The sequence below is a fragment of the Coregonus lavaretus genome (assembly GCF_964263955.1).
Source record: "Coregonus lavaretus genome assembly, chromosome: 16".
NCBI lineage: Eukaryota > Metazoa > Chordata > Actinopteri > Salmoniformes > Salmonidae > Coregonus > Coregonus lavaretus.
In genome coordinates this window covers 42,146,150-42,163,351 of record NC_140003.1, presented here as the reverse complement: position 1 = coordinate 42,163,351, position 17,202 = coordinate 42,146,150, and the positions used below count along the sequence as shown (strand labels likewise).

The following is a 17,202-nucleotide window of genomic DNA, read 5'->3' as shown; positions in this document are numbered from 1 at the left end:
TATAGTCCCACTAAGCCCAAACTAGATGGGATGGCGTATCGCTGCAGAATGCTGTGGTAGCCATGCTGGTTAAGTGTGCCTTGAAATCTTAATAAATCACAGACAGTGTCACCAGCAAAGCACCCCCACACCATAACACGTCCTCCTCCATGCTTTATGGTGGGAAATACACAAAGCACCTCACAAAGACACTGGGGTTGGAACCAAAAATCTAAAAATTTGGGCTGCAATTTCTGAGGCTGGTAACTCTAATTAACTTATCCACTGCAGCAGAGGTAACTCTGGGTCTTCCATTCCTGTGGCGGTCCTCATGAGAGCCAGTTTCATCATAGCGCTTGATGTTTTTTGCGACTGCACTTGAAGAAACTTTCAAAGTTCTTGAAATGTTCCGTATTGACTGACCTTCATGTCTTAAAGTAATGGACTGTTGTTTCTCTTTGCTTATTTGAACTGTTATTGCCATAAAATGGACTTGGTCTTTTACCAAATAGGCCTCTGTAGCTCAGCTGGTAGAGCATGGCGTTTGTAACGCCAAGGTAGTGGGTTCGATCCCCGGGACCACCCATACACAAAAATGTATGCACGCATGACTGTAAGTCGCTTTGGATAAAAGCGTCTGCTAAATGGCATAATATTATTATTATTATCTTCTGTATACCCCCCCTACCTTGTCACATCAGAACTGATTGGCTCAAACACATTAAGAAGGAACGAAATACCATAAATTAACTTTTTTAGAAGGTACACCTGTTAATTGAAATGCATTCCAGGTGACTACCTCATGAAGCTGGTTGAGAGAATGCCAAGAGTGTGCAAAGCTGTCATCAAGGCAAAGGGTGGCTATTTGAAGAATCTCAAATATACCAGTCAAAATATTTGTTTAACACTTTTTTGGTTACTACATGATTCCATATTTTTTATTTCATAGTTTTGATGTCTTCACTATTATTCTACAATATAGAAAATAGCAAAAATAAAGAAAGTATGGGGCCAGTATGAAAAATGTATGCACTCACTAACTGTAAGTTGCTCTGAATAAGAGCGTCTGCTAAATGACTAAAATGTAAATGTGTTCTAAAATGTTTTACCTGTAGTGTATAAGAACAGGGCATTAGTGTGTTGGACAACTCCTGACATATTCCAGTGAGTATGTCATGTTGGACAGCAGCCATACCCTTGAAAGACAGAGGGACATATTATTATTCTGATGGGTCACCAGTAATTCACCACCAAAACACAGATAGCTTTTTCCACCTTAGATGCCTTTCGGTTGAATCCCTGTTTTGAATTATTCAACGGGCTGGGTCACTCAAGCACAAAGGGAAAAAAGTCTGCTCTCTTGTTGTGTTACTGTTAAAGTAAATGTCATTCTTTCTGACATGCTTTTACACAGTCAGGTAAAGCAATGTTTAGAAATTAAAAAGGACTTGATATTTGGTGATAAATGGATAAACAGTAGGATAATTATTCACAACATATTTGGGGATGACACTGACTCAGTTGTTAGTTTGTCTCAGACAGACTCTTCTAGACCTCTATTCATCTGGGAGAACTCAGAGAGGCTGAGGGATTAGTACTGCTTTAATTACATCATTTACATATTAATGACCTCTTCATTTTTGGGGTGTCTCGCCCGATGATGAAATATTTTTAATTAATTCCTAAGTAAACGCAATATCACAGCCATAAAGTATCAGAATATGAAGTGACTTTTATCTACTGGGGCTTTGCCCTGGGCTAGTCATTTCAGCTGTGGGATATGTCCTATAGATGGGGTAAAAATCTAACCAACCACCCAACCCCCTGGATGACGTCTATGTGGCACGCGTCCACGTCTGTTGTTCAAGGGAAGTCAGCGAGAACTCCACAAGTGCAAACTTTGGAAAAGTACTGTACCTGAACAAATTATGTTTTAATTGTTTAATTAACGGTTGTTGATGGTGTATCAAATATTCATTCCGCGTTGAAGGGCACCCTTGTTTGTCGCCTTTGATAGAAAACGGTGAAACTTGCAAGCCCTTCAAAGGTTTCAGGACATCTAGCAAATGCAATGGAATATGAGTTCACCTGTCACATAATTTGATAACGGATGTGTACAGTATGTTGTACTGGGAAAGGCTTTGACTAGCCCGCTTCTATACAAAATACATGGGAAGTTCACACTTTATAGTCCAGTCATAACTTCTCCTGCTTACCTCCTTGTATTGCTCAGACAGTGACAGGTTGTTGTTGGATATTTGTTTAGACATCAGGGGTAAATCTACCTGCCATGATGAAGAGGATGATACCCATACCCTATCTGCCTACTGCATATTGCTTATCCCATGCTTCATCGGCACTTGACTATGGTTCCAGTGATATGCTCAACTCATCTTATTTCTGCCTCTTCCCCTACATTCCTCCTCAATGTTCACCGACAACCACGAGACAGCCTATAGGGAGGAGGTCAGAGACCTGGCCGTGTAGTGCCAAGATAAAAACCTCTCCCTCAACGTGATCAAGACAAGGGAGATGATTGTGGACTACAGAAAAAGGAGGACCGAGCACGCCCCCATTCTCATCGACAGGGGCTGTAGTGGAGCAGGTTGAGAGCTTCAAGTTCCTTGGTGTCCACATAACCAACAAACTATCATGGTACAAACACACCAAGACAGTCGTGAAGAGGGCACGACAAAATCTATTCCCCCTAAGGAGACTGAAAATATTTGGCATGGGTCCTCAGATCCTCCAAAAGTTCTACAGCTGCAGCATCGAGCGCATACTGACTGGTTGCATCATCGCCTAGTATGGCAACTACTCGGCCTCCGACCACAAGGCACTACAGAGGGCAGTGCGTACGGCCCAGTACATCACTGGTGCCAAGCTTCCTGCCATCCAGGACCTCTATACCAGGCGGTGTCAGAGGAAGGTCCTAAAAATTGCCAAAGATTCCAGCCACCCTAGTCATAGACTGTTCTCTCTGGTACCGCACGGCAAGCGGTACCGGAGCGCCAAGTCTAGGTCCAAAAGTATTTTTAACAGCTTTTACCCCAAGCCATAAGACTCCTGAACAGCTAATCAAATGGCTGCCCAGACTATTTGCATTATCTATGCATAGTCACTTTACCTCTACCCACATGTACATATTACCGCAATTACCTCGACTAACCTGTGCCCCCGCACATTGACTTTGTACCGGTACCCCCTGTATATAGCCTCCCTACTGTTATTTTACTGTTGCTCTTAAGGGCTTGTAAGTAAGCATTTCACTGTAAGGTGAATACCTGTTGTATTCGGCGCATGTGGCAAATACAATTTGATTTGATTTGATTTGAATGTAACGTGGTGTCTTTTTATTACTTATCTCCCACTCTCTCTCTGTCTCTCTCTCTCTCTCTCTCTCTCTCTCTCTCTCTCTCTCTCTCTGTCTCTCTATCTCTCTCTCTGTCTCTGTCTCTCTCTCTCTCTTTCTCTCTCTCTCTCTCTTTCTCTCTCTCTCTCTCTCTCTCTCTCTCTCTCTCTCTCTCTCTCTCTCTCTCTCTCTCTCTCTCTCTCTCTCTCTCTCTCTCTCTCTCTCTCTCTCTCTCTCTCTCTCTCTCTCTCTCTCTCTCTTGTCACGTCATCTCTCTCTCCACATCTCACTATGTCCATGTCACTGCCGGTCCATTCATGGCTAACTGTGTCAGCAGTCGACCCTCTATCTCAAATCAAATCAAATAATCTTCCTCCATGCCTGAGTATGTCTTCTCTCTCTCTCCCCCTCTCTTCACACCTCCCTCCCCCTCTCTTTACACCTCCCTCCCCCTCTCATCATATTTTCTGTATTTTCTGTTCTAGCACTCCAGTCTTAGTGCCACCTCTTTTTTTCTATTATTCACTATTTGCCTGGAAGTCAATGTACTGGGATCCAAGGGTAGACTGCAGCGTAGTGTAGATTGTATTTGACTTCGGGGAACAGGAAGCCCATTTCCCATACTGTACTTTTCAACATTTCCGGCTGTCAACTTTTCAAATGACTCAGTAGCTAGTACCCATTTCTCCTCTTTTCAGTATCTCAATAATGTTCTCCTCTTTTCAGTATCTCAATAATGTTATCCTCTTTTCAGTATCTCAATAATGTTCTCCTCTTTTCAGTATCTCAATAATGTTATCTCTCTCTCTCACTCAGCCCTCTCTCTCTCTCTCCATCTACCTCCGTCTGTCTCTAGTTGACAAGAGTCCCTGTCACCTGGAGGAGGCTCCGGGGCCGTGTCGAGGTCTGGTGACGCGTTACCTCTTTGACAGCCAGAGCCAGGAGTGCAAGCACTTCTACTACGGAGGCTGCTTCGGCAACGCCAACAACTTCAAGAGTATGAAAGAGTGCCAGGCCAGATGCCAGAACCCAGGTAGTCCGAAAGGGACCAACCCACCTTTCCTTACTAGCACTGACTTTGCTGGACTTTATTGAGGAAAAATGTACTTTCTATGCCTGTGATATGTGGTTGTCTCACCTAGCTATCTTAAGATGAACGCACTAACTAAGTCGCTCTGGATAAGAGAGTCTGCTAAATGACTAACGTGAATGTGCTTGGGGAGAATATTACTTGTCTGATGCAAGAAAAGTTTGCTGTGGGTTCTTAGATAGTCATACCTCTTTGAAAGCCCAAATACTAACTTTTTTGCTGCAGTGCAAATAGGAGATAAGTCATTTCAGTGCAGTTGCCCTGTGGATATTGCACTTACTGGAAAATTATCTTGTTGATGGATTTTTTTTTCCGACCATCAAGTCATGCTTCACCTTCATTTTGCATGAAGATATTTTTTTTTGCCTTTTGAGCATATTCAATTATTTTAGACATAGGCCTGATTTCAAATTTGCTTACATTCATTGACAGCATTTGTCCCAAAAAATACCAATACCAATTTATCTTCATCAATTCTGAGGTGTAATAACTTCTCTATGCTGTATGTTAATATTATAATGCTACTTCCTTGGTGAACAGGTTTTAATAACAGAGTACAGTCGTGGTCAAAAGTTTTGAGAATGACACAAGTATTGGTCTTCACAAAGTTTGCTGCTTCAGTATTTTTAGATATTTTTGTCAGATGTTACTATGGTATACTGAAGTATAATTACAAGCATTCCATAAGTGTCAACTGCTTTTATTGACAATTACATTAAGTTTATGCAAAGAGTCAATATTTGAAGTGTTGACCCTTCTTTTTCAAGACCTCTGCAATCCGCCCTGGCATGCTGTCAATTAACTTCTGGGCCACATCCTGACTGATGGCAGCCCATTCTTGCATAATCAATGCTCGGAGTTTGTCAGAATTTGTGGGTTTTTGTTTGTCCACCCGCCTCTTGAGGATTGACCACAAATTCTCACTGGGATTAAGGTCTGGGGAGTTTCCTGGCCATGGACCCAAAATGTAGATGTTTTGTTCCCCGAGCCACTTAGTTATCACTTTTGCCTTAAGGCAAGGTGCTCCATCATGCTGGAAAAGGCATTGTTCGTCACCAAACTGTTCTTGGATGGTTGGGAGAAGTTGCTCTCGGAGGATGTGTTGGTACCATTCTTTATTCATGGCTGTGTTCTTAGGCAAAATTGTGAATGAGCCCACTCCCTTGGCTGAGAAGCAACCCCACACATGAATGGTCTCAGGATGCTTTACTGTTGGCATGACACAGGACTGATGGTACCGCTCACCTTGTCCTCTCCGGACAAGCTTTTTTACAGATGCCCCAAACAATCGGAAAGGGGATTCATCAGAGAAAATGACTTTACCCCAGTCCTCAACAGTCCAATCCCTGTACCTTTTGCAGAATATCAGTCTGTCCCTGATGTTTTTCCTGGAGAGAAGTGGCTTCCTCGCTGCCCTTCTTGACACCAGGCCATCCTCCAAAAGTCTTCACCTCACTGTGCGTGCAGATGCCACACCTCACTGTGCCTGGTGCCATTCCTGAGCAAGCTCTGCACTGGTGGTGCCCCGATCTCGCAGCTGAATCAACTTTAGCAAACAGTCCTGGCGCTTGCTGGACTTTCTTGGGCACCCTGAAGCATTCTTCACAACAATTGAACCTCTCTCCTTGAAGTTCTTGATGATCCGATAAATGGTTGATTTAGATGCAATCTTACTAGCAGCAAGATCTTTGTCTGTGAAGCCCTTTTTGTGCAAATCAATGATGACGGCACGTGTTTCCTTGCAGGTAACCATGGTTAACAGAGGAAGAACAATGGTTTCAAGCACCACCATCCAGTCTGTTATTCTAACTCAATCAGCATGACAGAGTGATCTCCAGCCTTGTTCTCGTCAACACTCTCACCTGTGTTAACGAGATAACCACTGACATGATGTCAGCTGGTCCTTTTGTGGCAGAGCTGAAATGCAGTGGAAATGTGGATTAAAAAGTTCATTTTCATGGCAAAGAGGGACTTTGCAATTAATTGCAATTCATCTGATCACTCTTCATAACATTCTGGAGTATATGCAAATTGCCATCATAAAAACTGAGGCAGCAGACTTTGTGAAAATTAATATTTGTGTCATCCTCAAAACTTTTGACCACGACTGTAGTACACTGTTTGTATTATAGTACATTTCTGTTACATGCTGTAACTTATTATGGAAGTAAACTCTAACTATGCTTTGGTTTCATGGCAGAAAACGCCACTGTGGCCCTTAAATTGGATGTGGCCCCTAAATTGGAGGTCACCGTCCCAGAACCCACTAGCCAGCCCAGGGTACAGCCTCTCAAAGTAACTGGTAAGACACCAATGTTTATGTATTTTGAGTTCATGTTTGTATAATCTTTATTTATTCAACAAATGATAGCTCTAGTAATAGATTAAAAAATCTAATTAATTATGCAGTAGCACCAAAAATATCTCAGGTAGGCCTAATCTGATTTAATAAAATGGATGTCTATAAACATAACCATATATTGATGTAATGTTTCAATAATCAGACAAAGTCATTGTTTCATTTGAGCATTAACTTTGCCTGTAGGCCTACTTTTTCCATGATACTGTACACAGCGTCAGCACATTACACTGTTTGCCCAAGCAGCTTTTTATTTCCCCAGCATGCCAGTCAGCCCTTCTGCTTGGCAGGGCCAGGAAAGTGGGGTTGTGGGATCTCTGAAGACCATGAACCACATACACTAAAGTGAAAGGGCTGATATCATGTCAGCTAGCTGTGTTTTAGAGAATTCTGAGGGAAGAAAAGGCTGAGAGAAAAGTTGTATAGAGATTGTGGAAATGACACACCATGTAACCCTGTGGATCTGTCAATGCTGGGAACACTACTGTATTGCTACAATCTCTTGGCAGCCCCTTGTGGTGGCGTGATGTATCTCCCTTTAAGTTACCTACAGTATCACAACTACTAATACAGTGAGGCGCTTTGAGCACAGGAATCCAGGAGTGCAGTCATTTGTCATGTGTACTACAGCAACTACAATAGCTAGGTAAGAAAGAGAGACAGTACATTTACATGCGCTATCTCAGAAATAGTTTAGCTGCTGGTAAACACTACAACGTATAAAGGCAGCATAGCGCCCACAATACCTCCTCCCTTCTCCTCCTTCCACGTGACACTGATTCACTGCTATTAGAATGGGAGTGTACAAGGTATGAGGAGAGAGTTAGTGCTCAGAAACACCACTGTCTGGGAACAGAGGTCACAACGCAGTACAAAGGGGCACAGGGAGTCTTTGGCCATCACTCAGTCACAGACAAGTAGTTATGTCTAAGGAACTGCATCGCAGTGCTAGCTGTGCCACTAGAGATCCTGGTTCGAATCCAGGCTCTGTCGTAGCCGGCCGCGACCGGGAGACCCATGGAGCGGCGCACAATTGGCCCAGCGTCGTCCAGGGTAGGGGAGGGAATGGCCGGCAGGGATGTAACTCATGGCGTTTGCAATGCCAGGTTTGTGGGTTCGATTCCCACGGGGGGCCAGTATGAAAAAATTAAATAAAAAATGTATGCACTCACTAACTGTAAGTCGCTCTGGATAAGAGCGTCTGCTAAATGACTAAAAATGTAAATGTTAAAATGATTCATGTTACAGAATTCCACCCAGGTCAGTGAATCCAGTTAAGTAGTGTCTCTGTATACGTGGTTGTAATTCCAGTGAAGTGATAAAAGAGATCTTTAGCACTCCCTTACCCCAAGGCTGACATTTTGTTGATTTTTTTTCCCACAGTTTGATGCTTGAGGTTTCCTTTGAAATGGTACATGTACAAAGTAATAGTAGAAGCATCAGAGTCTAGTAGTCACTGTAACAGTAGATTTCCATTAACCTCACATCCAGGCTTTTAGGAAAGTATGTTCTATCAGAACTCCACTGCAGATGTAGCCTAGACACTTACACTGTACATACTAATAAAAGTTGCCTTTGGTACGATGGAGTCATTGTTGTACACCATGACTTGTGTTATTAGCACGTCATTTCATCTTACAATTGCCTCTGTGCGTTTCTTTCAGACTTCAATCCTCCGGACTTCTGTCTCAGTCCCATTGACAAGGGCACAACGTGTGACGGAGAGGAGAGAACTCAGAGGAGATATGTGTACAACCCCAAGACAAAGAGATGTCAGTCGTTGCGCTACAGTGGCTGCGGGGGCAACAAGAACAACTTTGTCCTCAAGAGACGCTGCATGAAGATGTGTATGAAGCAAGGTAAGATCCAAGTTATCTGTTATCTCCAACACCAGCCCTATAGAGCTACCTGGGTTTGCAGGTTTTTGTTCCAGCCCAGCATTAACACACCTGATTCAAAGTTGTATTATTTGAAATAGGTGTGTCCGTACTGTACTTTTGTTCCACCCGTAGGTCTTTCATTTATTTATTTTTAGTCATTTAGCAGAGCGATTTACAGGATTAAGTGCCTTGCTCAAGGGCACATCGACATATTTTTCACCTAGTCAGCTCGGGGATTAGAACCAGCACCCTTCCGGTTACTGGCACAACGCTCTTAACCACTAAGCTACCTGCCGCACATTGAATTAACAGTGTTTTTGCTAATTAACATTTACATTATGCAATGTTCATTTCTAGACTAGTGCCATGGATAAGTGTTAAAAATGACTAATTTGTGCCATTTTGTTCCATTTTCAGATCACCATCACAAAGGGAAGGTCATTCGTATAAAGAAGAAGAACACCAACATCTTATTTCGATCTGTCTGAATAAAGGCTTCGTATTAAACCGTTCCTACATACACTACTTTTTCATTCATCTTTATTTATATCATTCTTATTTGACTTTGGTATGTTCTTGTAGTCTTACGGCAATTGACAAAAAAAAAAAAAAATGTATGCACTCATGACTGTAAGTCGCTTTGGATAAAAGCGTCTGCTAAATGGCATATTATATTATTATATTATTGTATAAAAGGCTTGTTTTGACCTATTGTGTAATATTGTATCGCTTATTTTAACCTTTTAACCCTTTTGTAAGAAGATTTGTTTTGTAATATCACCATTTCATACTTTTGTTTTTACTGTCACATACCAAACACAGGTATATAATTGTATTTTTTTCCTAAGGACACCAGACAAGTTGATTTATTGACAAATGATGAACATTCATAAACCCAAAAGTACTGCACTGCACATGTAATATCATACAATAAAACACATTATCTGTATCAATTACTGTACATTAGCTGTATCAATTACTGTACATTATCTGTTTAATTATTTTACCCCTTCATGTGAGTAATGTCTTACCATTAAAAAAAAAACATTGCATTTTTTAAAACCCAGGTGAAAACAACATATCAACAATATCAGCAATCAACCCATTGGAGACTACATTTCATTTGGTATAGTCATCAACATTGCATTTTTGTGCATTCTGTTCCAAGTCCCCTTTCATATTGCAATATGCAGGCTATTGGAATTGACTCCTCTGATAAATGCATCTTTTAGACACAGGGGGGCAGTGTTGTATTATCATGATAGGCTAACGTTTCCATATGGCTTTCACTTGAATGATATATGACCGCAAATGGACAAATTACCTATTGGTTTGTCGGGAATTTCTCTGCAATCATAGCCTACATTTAGATTTGTTATGATCATATGTAATGACCTCGATAGATCATAAATGAGATAATGTCCAAAACAGTTCTCGAATTGAACTGTTTATTGACCCAGAACTCACACAGGCTACTATCTGGCCGTAGCCTACGCCAAATAAATCCGATATAACAATAACAGGTATTCAACTCACTGTCGGGAAATGAAAAGAGAATTTAACAGACACGTAGTGCCCATCCTGTGTGTCACTGATGTATGGACATAATAACCAAACAAGGAGGATTAGGCTAATTACTGTACTGTGCTGCTCTTGTCTTGTAATGTAATGAACATATCGGGGCTACCGCTGTTCCACCAACCACAAGGGCGCCTGGCACTGACACATTCCAGGCGTTCCCTTGATTGGTAGACGGCAGGGGGACTGGCATGCTGAACCCCGCCAAACCCAAAGTAAACGGATAAACGTGCCCTGATAACCACACAACAATAGAGAATCAGAACACAGGCACATAGCTGTTGCTACAGTATACATACGGTACATATCATCCAGGTAACTGGCAAAATAAAGGAAACACCAACATAAAGTGTCTTAGTAGGGCGTTGGGCCACCACGAGCCAGAACAGCTTCAATACTCCTTGGCATAGATTATAGTGTCTGCAACTCTATTGAAGGGATGCAACACCATTCTTCCACGAGAAATACCATAATTTGGTGTTTTGTTGATGGTGGTGGAAAACGCTGTTTCAGGCGCACTCCAGAATCTCCCATAAGTGTTGAATAGGGTCTGGAGACTGAGACGGCCATGGCATATGGCTTACATCGTTTTCATGCTCATCAAACCATTCAGTGAACACTCGTGCCCTGTGGATGGGGGCATTGTCATCCTATGGGGGCATAGCAATGGTAGCCAAAATAATGGCCAAAAGTATGGCCTACCCAGCATTTTTTACATAAGACCCTAAGCATGATGGGATGTTAATTGCTTAATTAAATCAGGAACCACACCTGTGTGGAAGCACCTGCTTTCAATATACTTTGTATCCCTCATTTAGTCAAGTGTTTCAATGATTTGGGCAGTTACCTGTATGTCAGTCAGTTTACCTACTTATGATAAAGCCTATGGGATAAACCAAGTCTAATAATGAGATGAACACACACAGGTTTGTTATGCATAGGCCTATATGCAGGTAGACTTATTGAGAAGTGTGACAAGTGACAGCACTTGCTTCTTCCATATGAGAAGACATCAAATGGCGGGAATGTTGCTGTCATTTAGAACCAGGCCCAATGTTTACAGCCAATGCATTGGATCAAACTTTGCTGATGGAATAGTTAAAACAATGCAGAGCACTCACCAACGAATGTGGTCAACATGCTACCTTTAATTTTTAAAAACATTTAATGTCGGCATTCGGCCATTTCTGCGTTCCTCGTGGATAGGTCTTATCAGGGATGGGCAACTGGTGGTGACCCACTTTTGAAGGCCCGTGGATCAATTTCCAAAGACATTAAAATGCAAGGTGGGCGAAACAAAATTTCGCTTAGGGCCCGCAGAAGGCTAGGGCCGGCTCTGACTACATGTGTGGGTATGGATGTGCGTATGCAGATGCGCGAGCCACTGCGGCCCCCCATGATGAGTTCAGATGTTTTGTGTCCCCCACCCCTATCAAAGTTGCCAATCCCTCGTATATATCTTGCCGTCTGCGTCCATTGCTCGTGATTGATAAAAACTTGGTGTGTTCTCCTGAAGAGTTGCAGATTAATTCGTGATGTAACAGGAAGTAGGCTAATGTGAATGCCTCCCACAAGCTGACAGCGGCTCCAGTCCGACACTTTATGCATTGAGTGTTGAAACCCTTAGGGTTTGGTTCACTACCATTGCTGCGGAGGTTGCGTTTGGGCAAGTAAAAGCTGTCGCTGGAGTGATTGGTCGGTTTATGTGACTTTCTAAATCGCGTTGGCATTGGATTGTGAACTATTCGCATCAGGTAAGAACCATTCGAATAGCGTATTAATAATGGCCATATTTACGATCTGGTTGAGGATTACTATTTTATTTTTCCAGTTTTATCGATGCATATGTGCTTTGCTTTTCGTTTTCTTAAATCAATAGCCTATAGATATCAAATTCAAGACCATGATAATCGGAAAGAGTCAGTTGTAATGAGCTGCATTTCTGTCGGGTAAATGTAGAGCTGAAACTGGCTTTTTAAAGCTACCTGGAGAGCACTGTCAACAGGGATAGCAATAGCCTATTCCGTGTAGTCCTCCAAAAACAATTGCGCACCGCAGATAATTTGCACTATTTTGCATAATTCCATGGAGAAATTAGAATATTGGCGAGGTGGTAGCATATGGAAGAAGAAGACCCCCAATTGTGTCAATAACGAGGCTATATATATATATATATATATATATATATATATATATATATATATACTGACAGGGAGTCATCATACAATCATTGGTAAAAGCCTATGCATACTTAATCAGTAATTTAGGTTAGTGTTTCACGGATTTGTTTGATCTTTGACAAGGGTTTTCATTTGAAAGGGTTTGAAAGGATTGGAAAATAAAACAAATGCAAGGTAGCCTATAAGTAAGTTTGTGCTGCAACATGCTACATAACATGTTTATAAGGAAGACAACACCTGCAATATTACATTTTTATTAACTCTCAGCCCCCATCCAGTGATGCGTTTTTACAACCTTATATAACCTTTCCAAACTTTAGGATACAATGGAACCTAAGTGTTAGGCTACCCACATTTACATGTTAGGGCACTGATGTGGTGGGTAGGTAACCTATAAATCATACATTACCATGATGACCATGTTAGTGCAAAACAAAAAGGATTCCCTGGGCATTCTACAAGTTTACATATGTCATATTACTGTTTGACAATGAGTTGACTGGAGAGTTATTATTTTTGGCCTGAACATTGAGTTTAAAGAATGATAATTATTGTATCACAGATAGCCATCTTGTTACTGTCTTCAGATTCAAAGAAAATGTGTTTTTTTTTCACAGAAACCGATAGGTTTGAAGCAGCACTATATTAATAAAAACATTATTTTAAAAAAACAGACATGAAAGAATAAGCATGGTGCCTTTTTACATGTCATGGCACATCCAGTTGAACTGATTTCTACTGACAGCATTGTAGTGTAAATATGCCCGCTCTCCTCAGTCATGTGGTATACCCCAACACTGGTGTCATCTGCATGGTTATGTAAGCCACCGATTGGAAATGATGAAATGTTTTGGGGCAGCTAGAGGGAAGAACATGATGAATATGATGATGATGATGATGGTGAGGATGATGATGATGGTTATGATCACATTTGGCTATGATGCGATGAGAAAGGTAGAGATATTACTCCCTAGATGTACAAACCAAGTACTATAGAACATTCAAGTCCATCGGGACCATTTAGACATTTTAAAACCTTTCCAGATGCATTTTGCTGACACCATTATTTCTCCTCTGCGCCCTTAACATCCATAGTTTGCACCCTTTTAACTCACATTCTCACGAGTCGAATTACATATTTAACGTCCACAATAACCCACCGCCATGAAAACCCCCCTGATATGAAGCAAAATATTATTGCTTCGCTCAACATTTATGAAATCCTTCATGGTTTGTATGTGTTCCATTTAAATGCTGAGGAAAAGATGGCCGATACACCGTGTGGCCTGGAGATATAGGATAGCAGGAGAGTGTTTTTTCGAACTGACTGAATACCCAATGGGAAGCAGGCGTGTCTAATAAGTCTACAAGGATTTTCTCTCAAAATCCTCAATGGCCAAGTGTTCACAGTAAATATATGAGCTCATATAGTGAAAGGAACCCAGACATTTTTTTGTGTGGGGAGTATTTGTGTTGAACTGTAAAGCATTGGATTTGGATTCCTCCCCCCGAGCAGTCCTATGGAGTGGGTGTTGCAGGCTGACTCCAAATGGGATATTAAATGTTAGTGTAGCAAAGGTGCCTGCGTGACTTGGTGACAATGCCTCGAGAAGCTCAGTCATCTACATGGCGCAGAGTATGCCTAGGCTGAGGCATCCAGAAGAGTCAACAAGGAGAACATGTTGAAGATGGAAAATGTGTCTGTTTTTCTGTATTTCAGATCAGTTAAGCTCAGCCGTTATCGTCTGTCTAGGGATTCACATTACATGTTGATGTAGTTCTGTCCTTGAGCTGTTCTTGTCTATTCATGTTCTGTATTATGTCATGTTTCGTGTTTTGTTTGGACCCCAGGAAGAGTAGATGCTGCTTTTGCAACAGCTAATGGGGATCCTAATAAAATACCAAAATACCATATGTGTGAATATGAACTCACTGCTCACAATGTTATGAAAAAGTGTGCAAACCATCCACAACATGGGGGGAATAAACAAAATAAATACCCTTCTTCCAAGACAAATTTGATTCTCCCAAGAGCTACCTTCAAATCGGATGTTGTTCAAAGTTTTGTCTGCGAAGTAGATCTCTCAATGAATTGAGAGTGAATTCTCAACACAACTCTCCCATTACCTTTCCGATATCTAAACATTATCTTAGCCGACAGCTGCCACACAGTCTACGACAGCCTGCACTCACCCAAGAAGGTGTATCCAGGTTATCTCCCTCTCCCCAGGGAGCAGATAGATTATGTTTTTTTATTTGATTTTACCAGGTAAGTTGACTGAGAACACATTCTCATTTACAGCAACGACCTGGGGAATAGTTACGGGGGCAGGAGGGTATGCTGCTCAGCCATCTTCCATGTTTTGAAGTCGGGACGCACAAACACAAATGCATTGTGACGCTTTTATCATGCTGGAGGCCCCTGGTTGTCTGACATAGAGAGCTTCTCTCTCTCTCTCTCTCTCTCTCTCTCTCTCTCTCTCTCTCTCTCTCTCTCTCTCGCGCGCTCTCTCTCACGCTCTCTCTCTCTCTCTCTCTCTATCTCACCAGACCTTGGTTTAGTCATTAATCTGAGAGCAGGCTAATAGCACTACCATCTCATATCCTGTCTCATTCAAGTGCATCAGGGCCATTATTGAAATCCCCTGTCTAAACAACAACCTCGACACACGTCATATCTTTACCTCTCTCCCCGGGTCTCGGATATTACATTACACTGAACTACATTGATGCTGATATGCATCACTCTCTCAAACCTCCCTCTAGTCCATGTATTTAATTCTGAGTCAAAACCCAATGATGTTAAAAAGACCCCCCCACACACGCACGCACGCACACACACACACACACACACACACACACACACACACACACACACACACACACACACACACACACATATTACAGAGGATTCTTTTAGTTAATGACTTGAGCAAGGCCCTTAACCCTAATTGCTCCAGGGTCGCTGTTGATAATGGCAGGGCCGTGACCCCACTCTCCGAGGGTGTCTCGGGGAGTTGCGAAATGCAAAAAAACATATTTCCAACTCACACATGCGTATTAATACACACTTGTACATGTGTGGAATAAGACAAATATAAGCAACCACCAAATTATTGTCATTATGTTGTTGATTATAACTATGTATGTTTCACTGACAGCCCAGTCATGTTGACTGGACGTAGCGCGTGTTATTGCAGCAGTCAAGCCCTTTAGACAGCGTGTTCTATGCTTGCGTGTGACTGCTAGGCTAATGTCTATCTGAGATTAAGTGCCTTGTGAAGGATGAGGACAGTGGCCATTTCCAGGGGCATTCTGTGTTGATACGTGCTAAATAAACTGTCAGAGGCTGACACGACCCTCCTGATTTAGAGGCTGGGACTAATTCTCCATGAATATAGAGGAGGTGGCTTCTGATAGGGCACGGAGAGTGAGAAAGGATCCCTGGGAGTTAGTATGCGTATCTTCTCCATCCAGTGGAGTTAGTATGCGTATCTTCTCCATCCAGTGGAGTTAGTATGCCCTATCATTTCCATTAAATCCTGTGCATTAAGAGAGATAGATTGTGTCTGCATAGTACATACTGTATTTAAAATAACGTGATCTTGTTTTTTATGATCTCCAATAGCTCTCCTCCAACTCATATGTCAATGCTGTGGTTTTAATATTTGTGCGTCACAATAAGTTGATTTTAACCTTGCTTACGCAATACTATTATCCTTTGTACATAGACATTTACAGGAGCAATTAGGTTTAAGTGCCTTGCTCAATGGCACATCAACAGATTTTTACCTAGTCGGCTCGGGGATTTGAACCAGAAACCTTTCGGTTCCTTGCCCAACACTCTTAACCGCTAGGGTACCTGCCTGTATATGTATCCCATTTCCATGGCTGTATTTACATACTTTCCATGTGTTGTTCTTTCCACGTTGACACGGTAACATACCTGTTGTTCTTTCCATGTTGACGTGGTAACATACTGATGGTACAGTAACAATAGCCTACATGGGTGTATCACCTGTGAGGGGAGTGGTTCTAGAGCTCAGGTTTAGGGCCTATGGCGTGCGCATGGGGGCGGATTCTTTGGCCTCTGGGTCGTCTTAAAACAGAGTTGAAGTTGATCCAGCACCCAGGGTTATTTTGGTCACTGTCAGGCCTGTTGGGAACCTTTCACATCCAGGCCGAGTTCACTGGAAACTATCTTCCATAGAGATCAGGGCTGGATCTGTCAGAAAGACTAAGATTAGTGAGAGACTAATATCGCTTTCACAATACTGGGCTGGACAGGAGGAGCGGTACTGATCTGGACAGGAGGAGCGGTACTGAGCTGGACAGGAGGAGTGGTACTGAGCTGGACAGGAGGAGCGGTACTGAGCTGGACAGGAGGAGTGGTACTGAGCTGGACAGGAGGAGTGGTACTGGGCTGGACAGGAGGAGCGGTACTGATCTGGACAGGAGGAACGGTACTGAGCTGGACAGGAGGAGTGGTACTGGGCTGGACAAGAGGAGCAGTACTGATCTGGACAGGAGGAGCGGTACTGAGCTGGACAGGAGGAGCGGTACTGGGCTGGACAGGAGGAGCAGTACTGATCTGGACAGGAGGAGCGGTACTGAGCTGGACAGGAGGAGCGGTACTGGGCTGGACAGGAGGAGCCACAGTGACCTGGACAGGAGGAGTGGTACTGAGCTGGACAGGATGAGCCAAACTGAGCTGGACAGGAGGAGCGGTAATGAGCTGGACAGGAGGAGCGGTACTGAGCTGGACAGGAGGAGCAGTACTGAGC

The 17,202-nt window shown here is 42.5% G+C and overlaps 2 protein-coding genes across 2 annotated transcripts in view; both read left to right on the top strand.

The window, feature by feature from the left end:
- Positions 1-9,613, top strand: part of LOC311143629 (tissue factor pathway inhibitor-like) — a 56,111-nt gene extending 46,498 nt beyond the window's left edge. The window contains exons 3-6 of the mRNA XM_084179494.1: positions 4,188-4,364; positions 6,622-6,723; positions 8,445-8,639; positions 9,078-9,613. Coding sequence (XP_084035620.1) covers positions 4,188-4,364; positions 6,622-6,723; positions 8,445-8,639; positions 9,078-9,148 — 545 coding nt within the window. The 3' untranslated portion in view covers positions 9,149-9,613. The remainder of the gene's footprint in view (positions 1-4,187; positions 4,365-6,621; positions 6,724-8,444; positions 8,640-9,077) is intronic.
- A 92-nt stretch (positions 9,614-9,705) lies between these two features.
- Positions 9,706-17,202, top strand: part of LOC311143628 (calcitonin gene-related peptide type 1 receptor-like) — a 39,556-nt gene continuing 32,059 nt past the window's right edge. The window contains exon 1 of the mRNA XM_084179493.1: positions 9,706-11,992. The gene's annotated coding sequence lies outside the window, so the exon portion shown is untranslated. The remainder of the gene's footprint in view (positions 11,993-17,202) is intronic.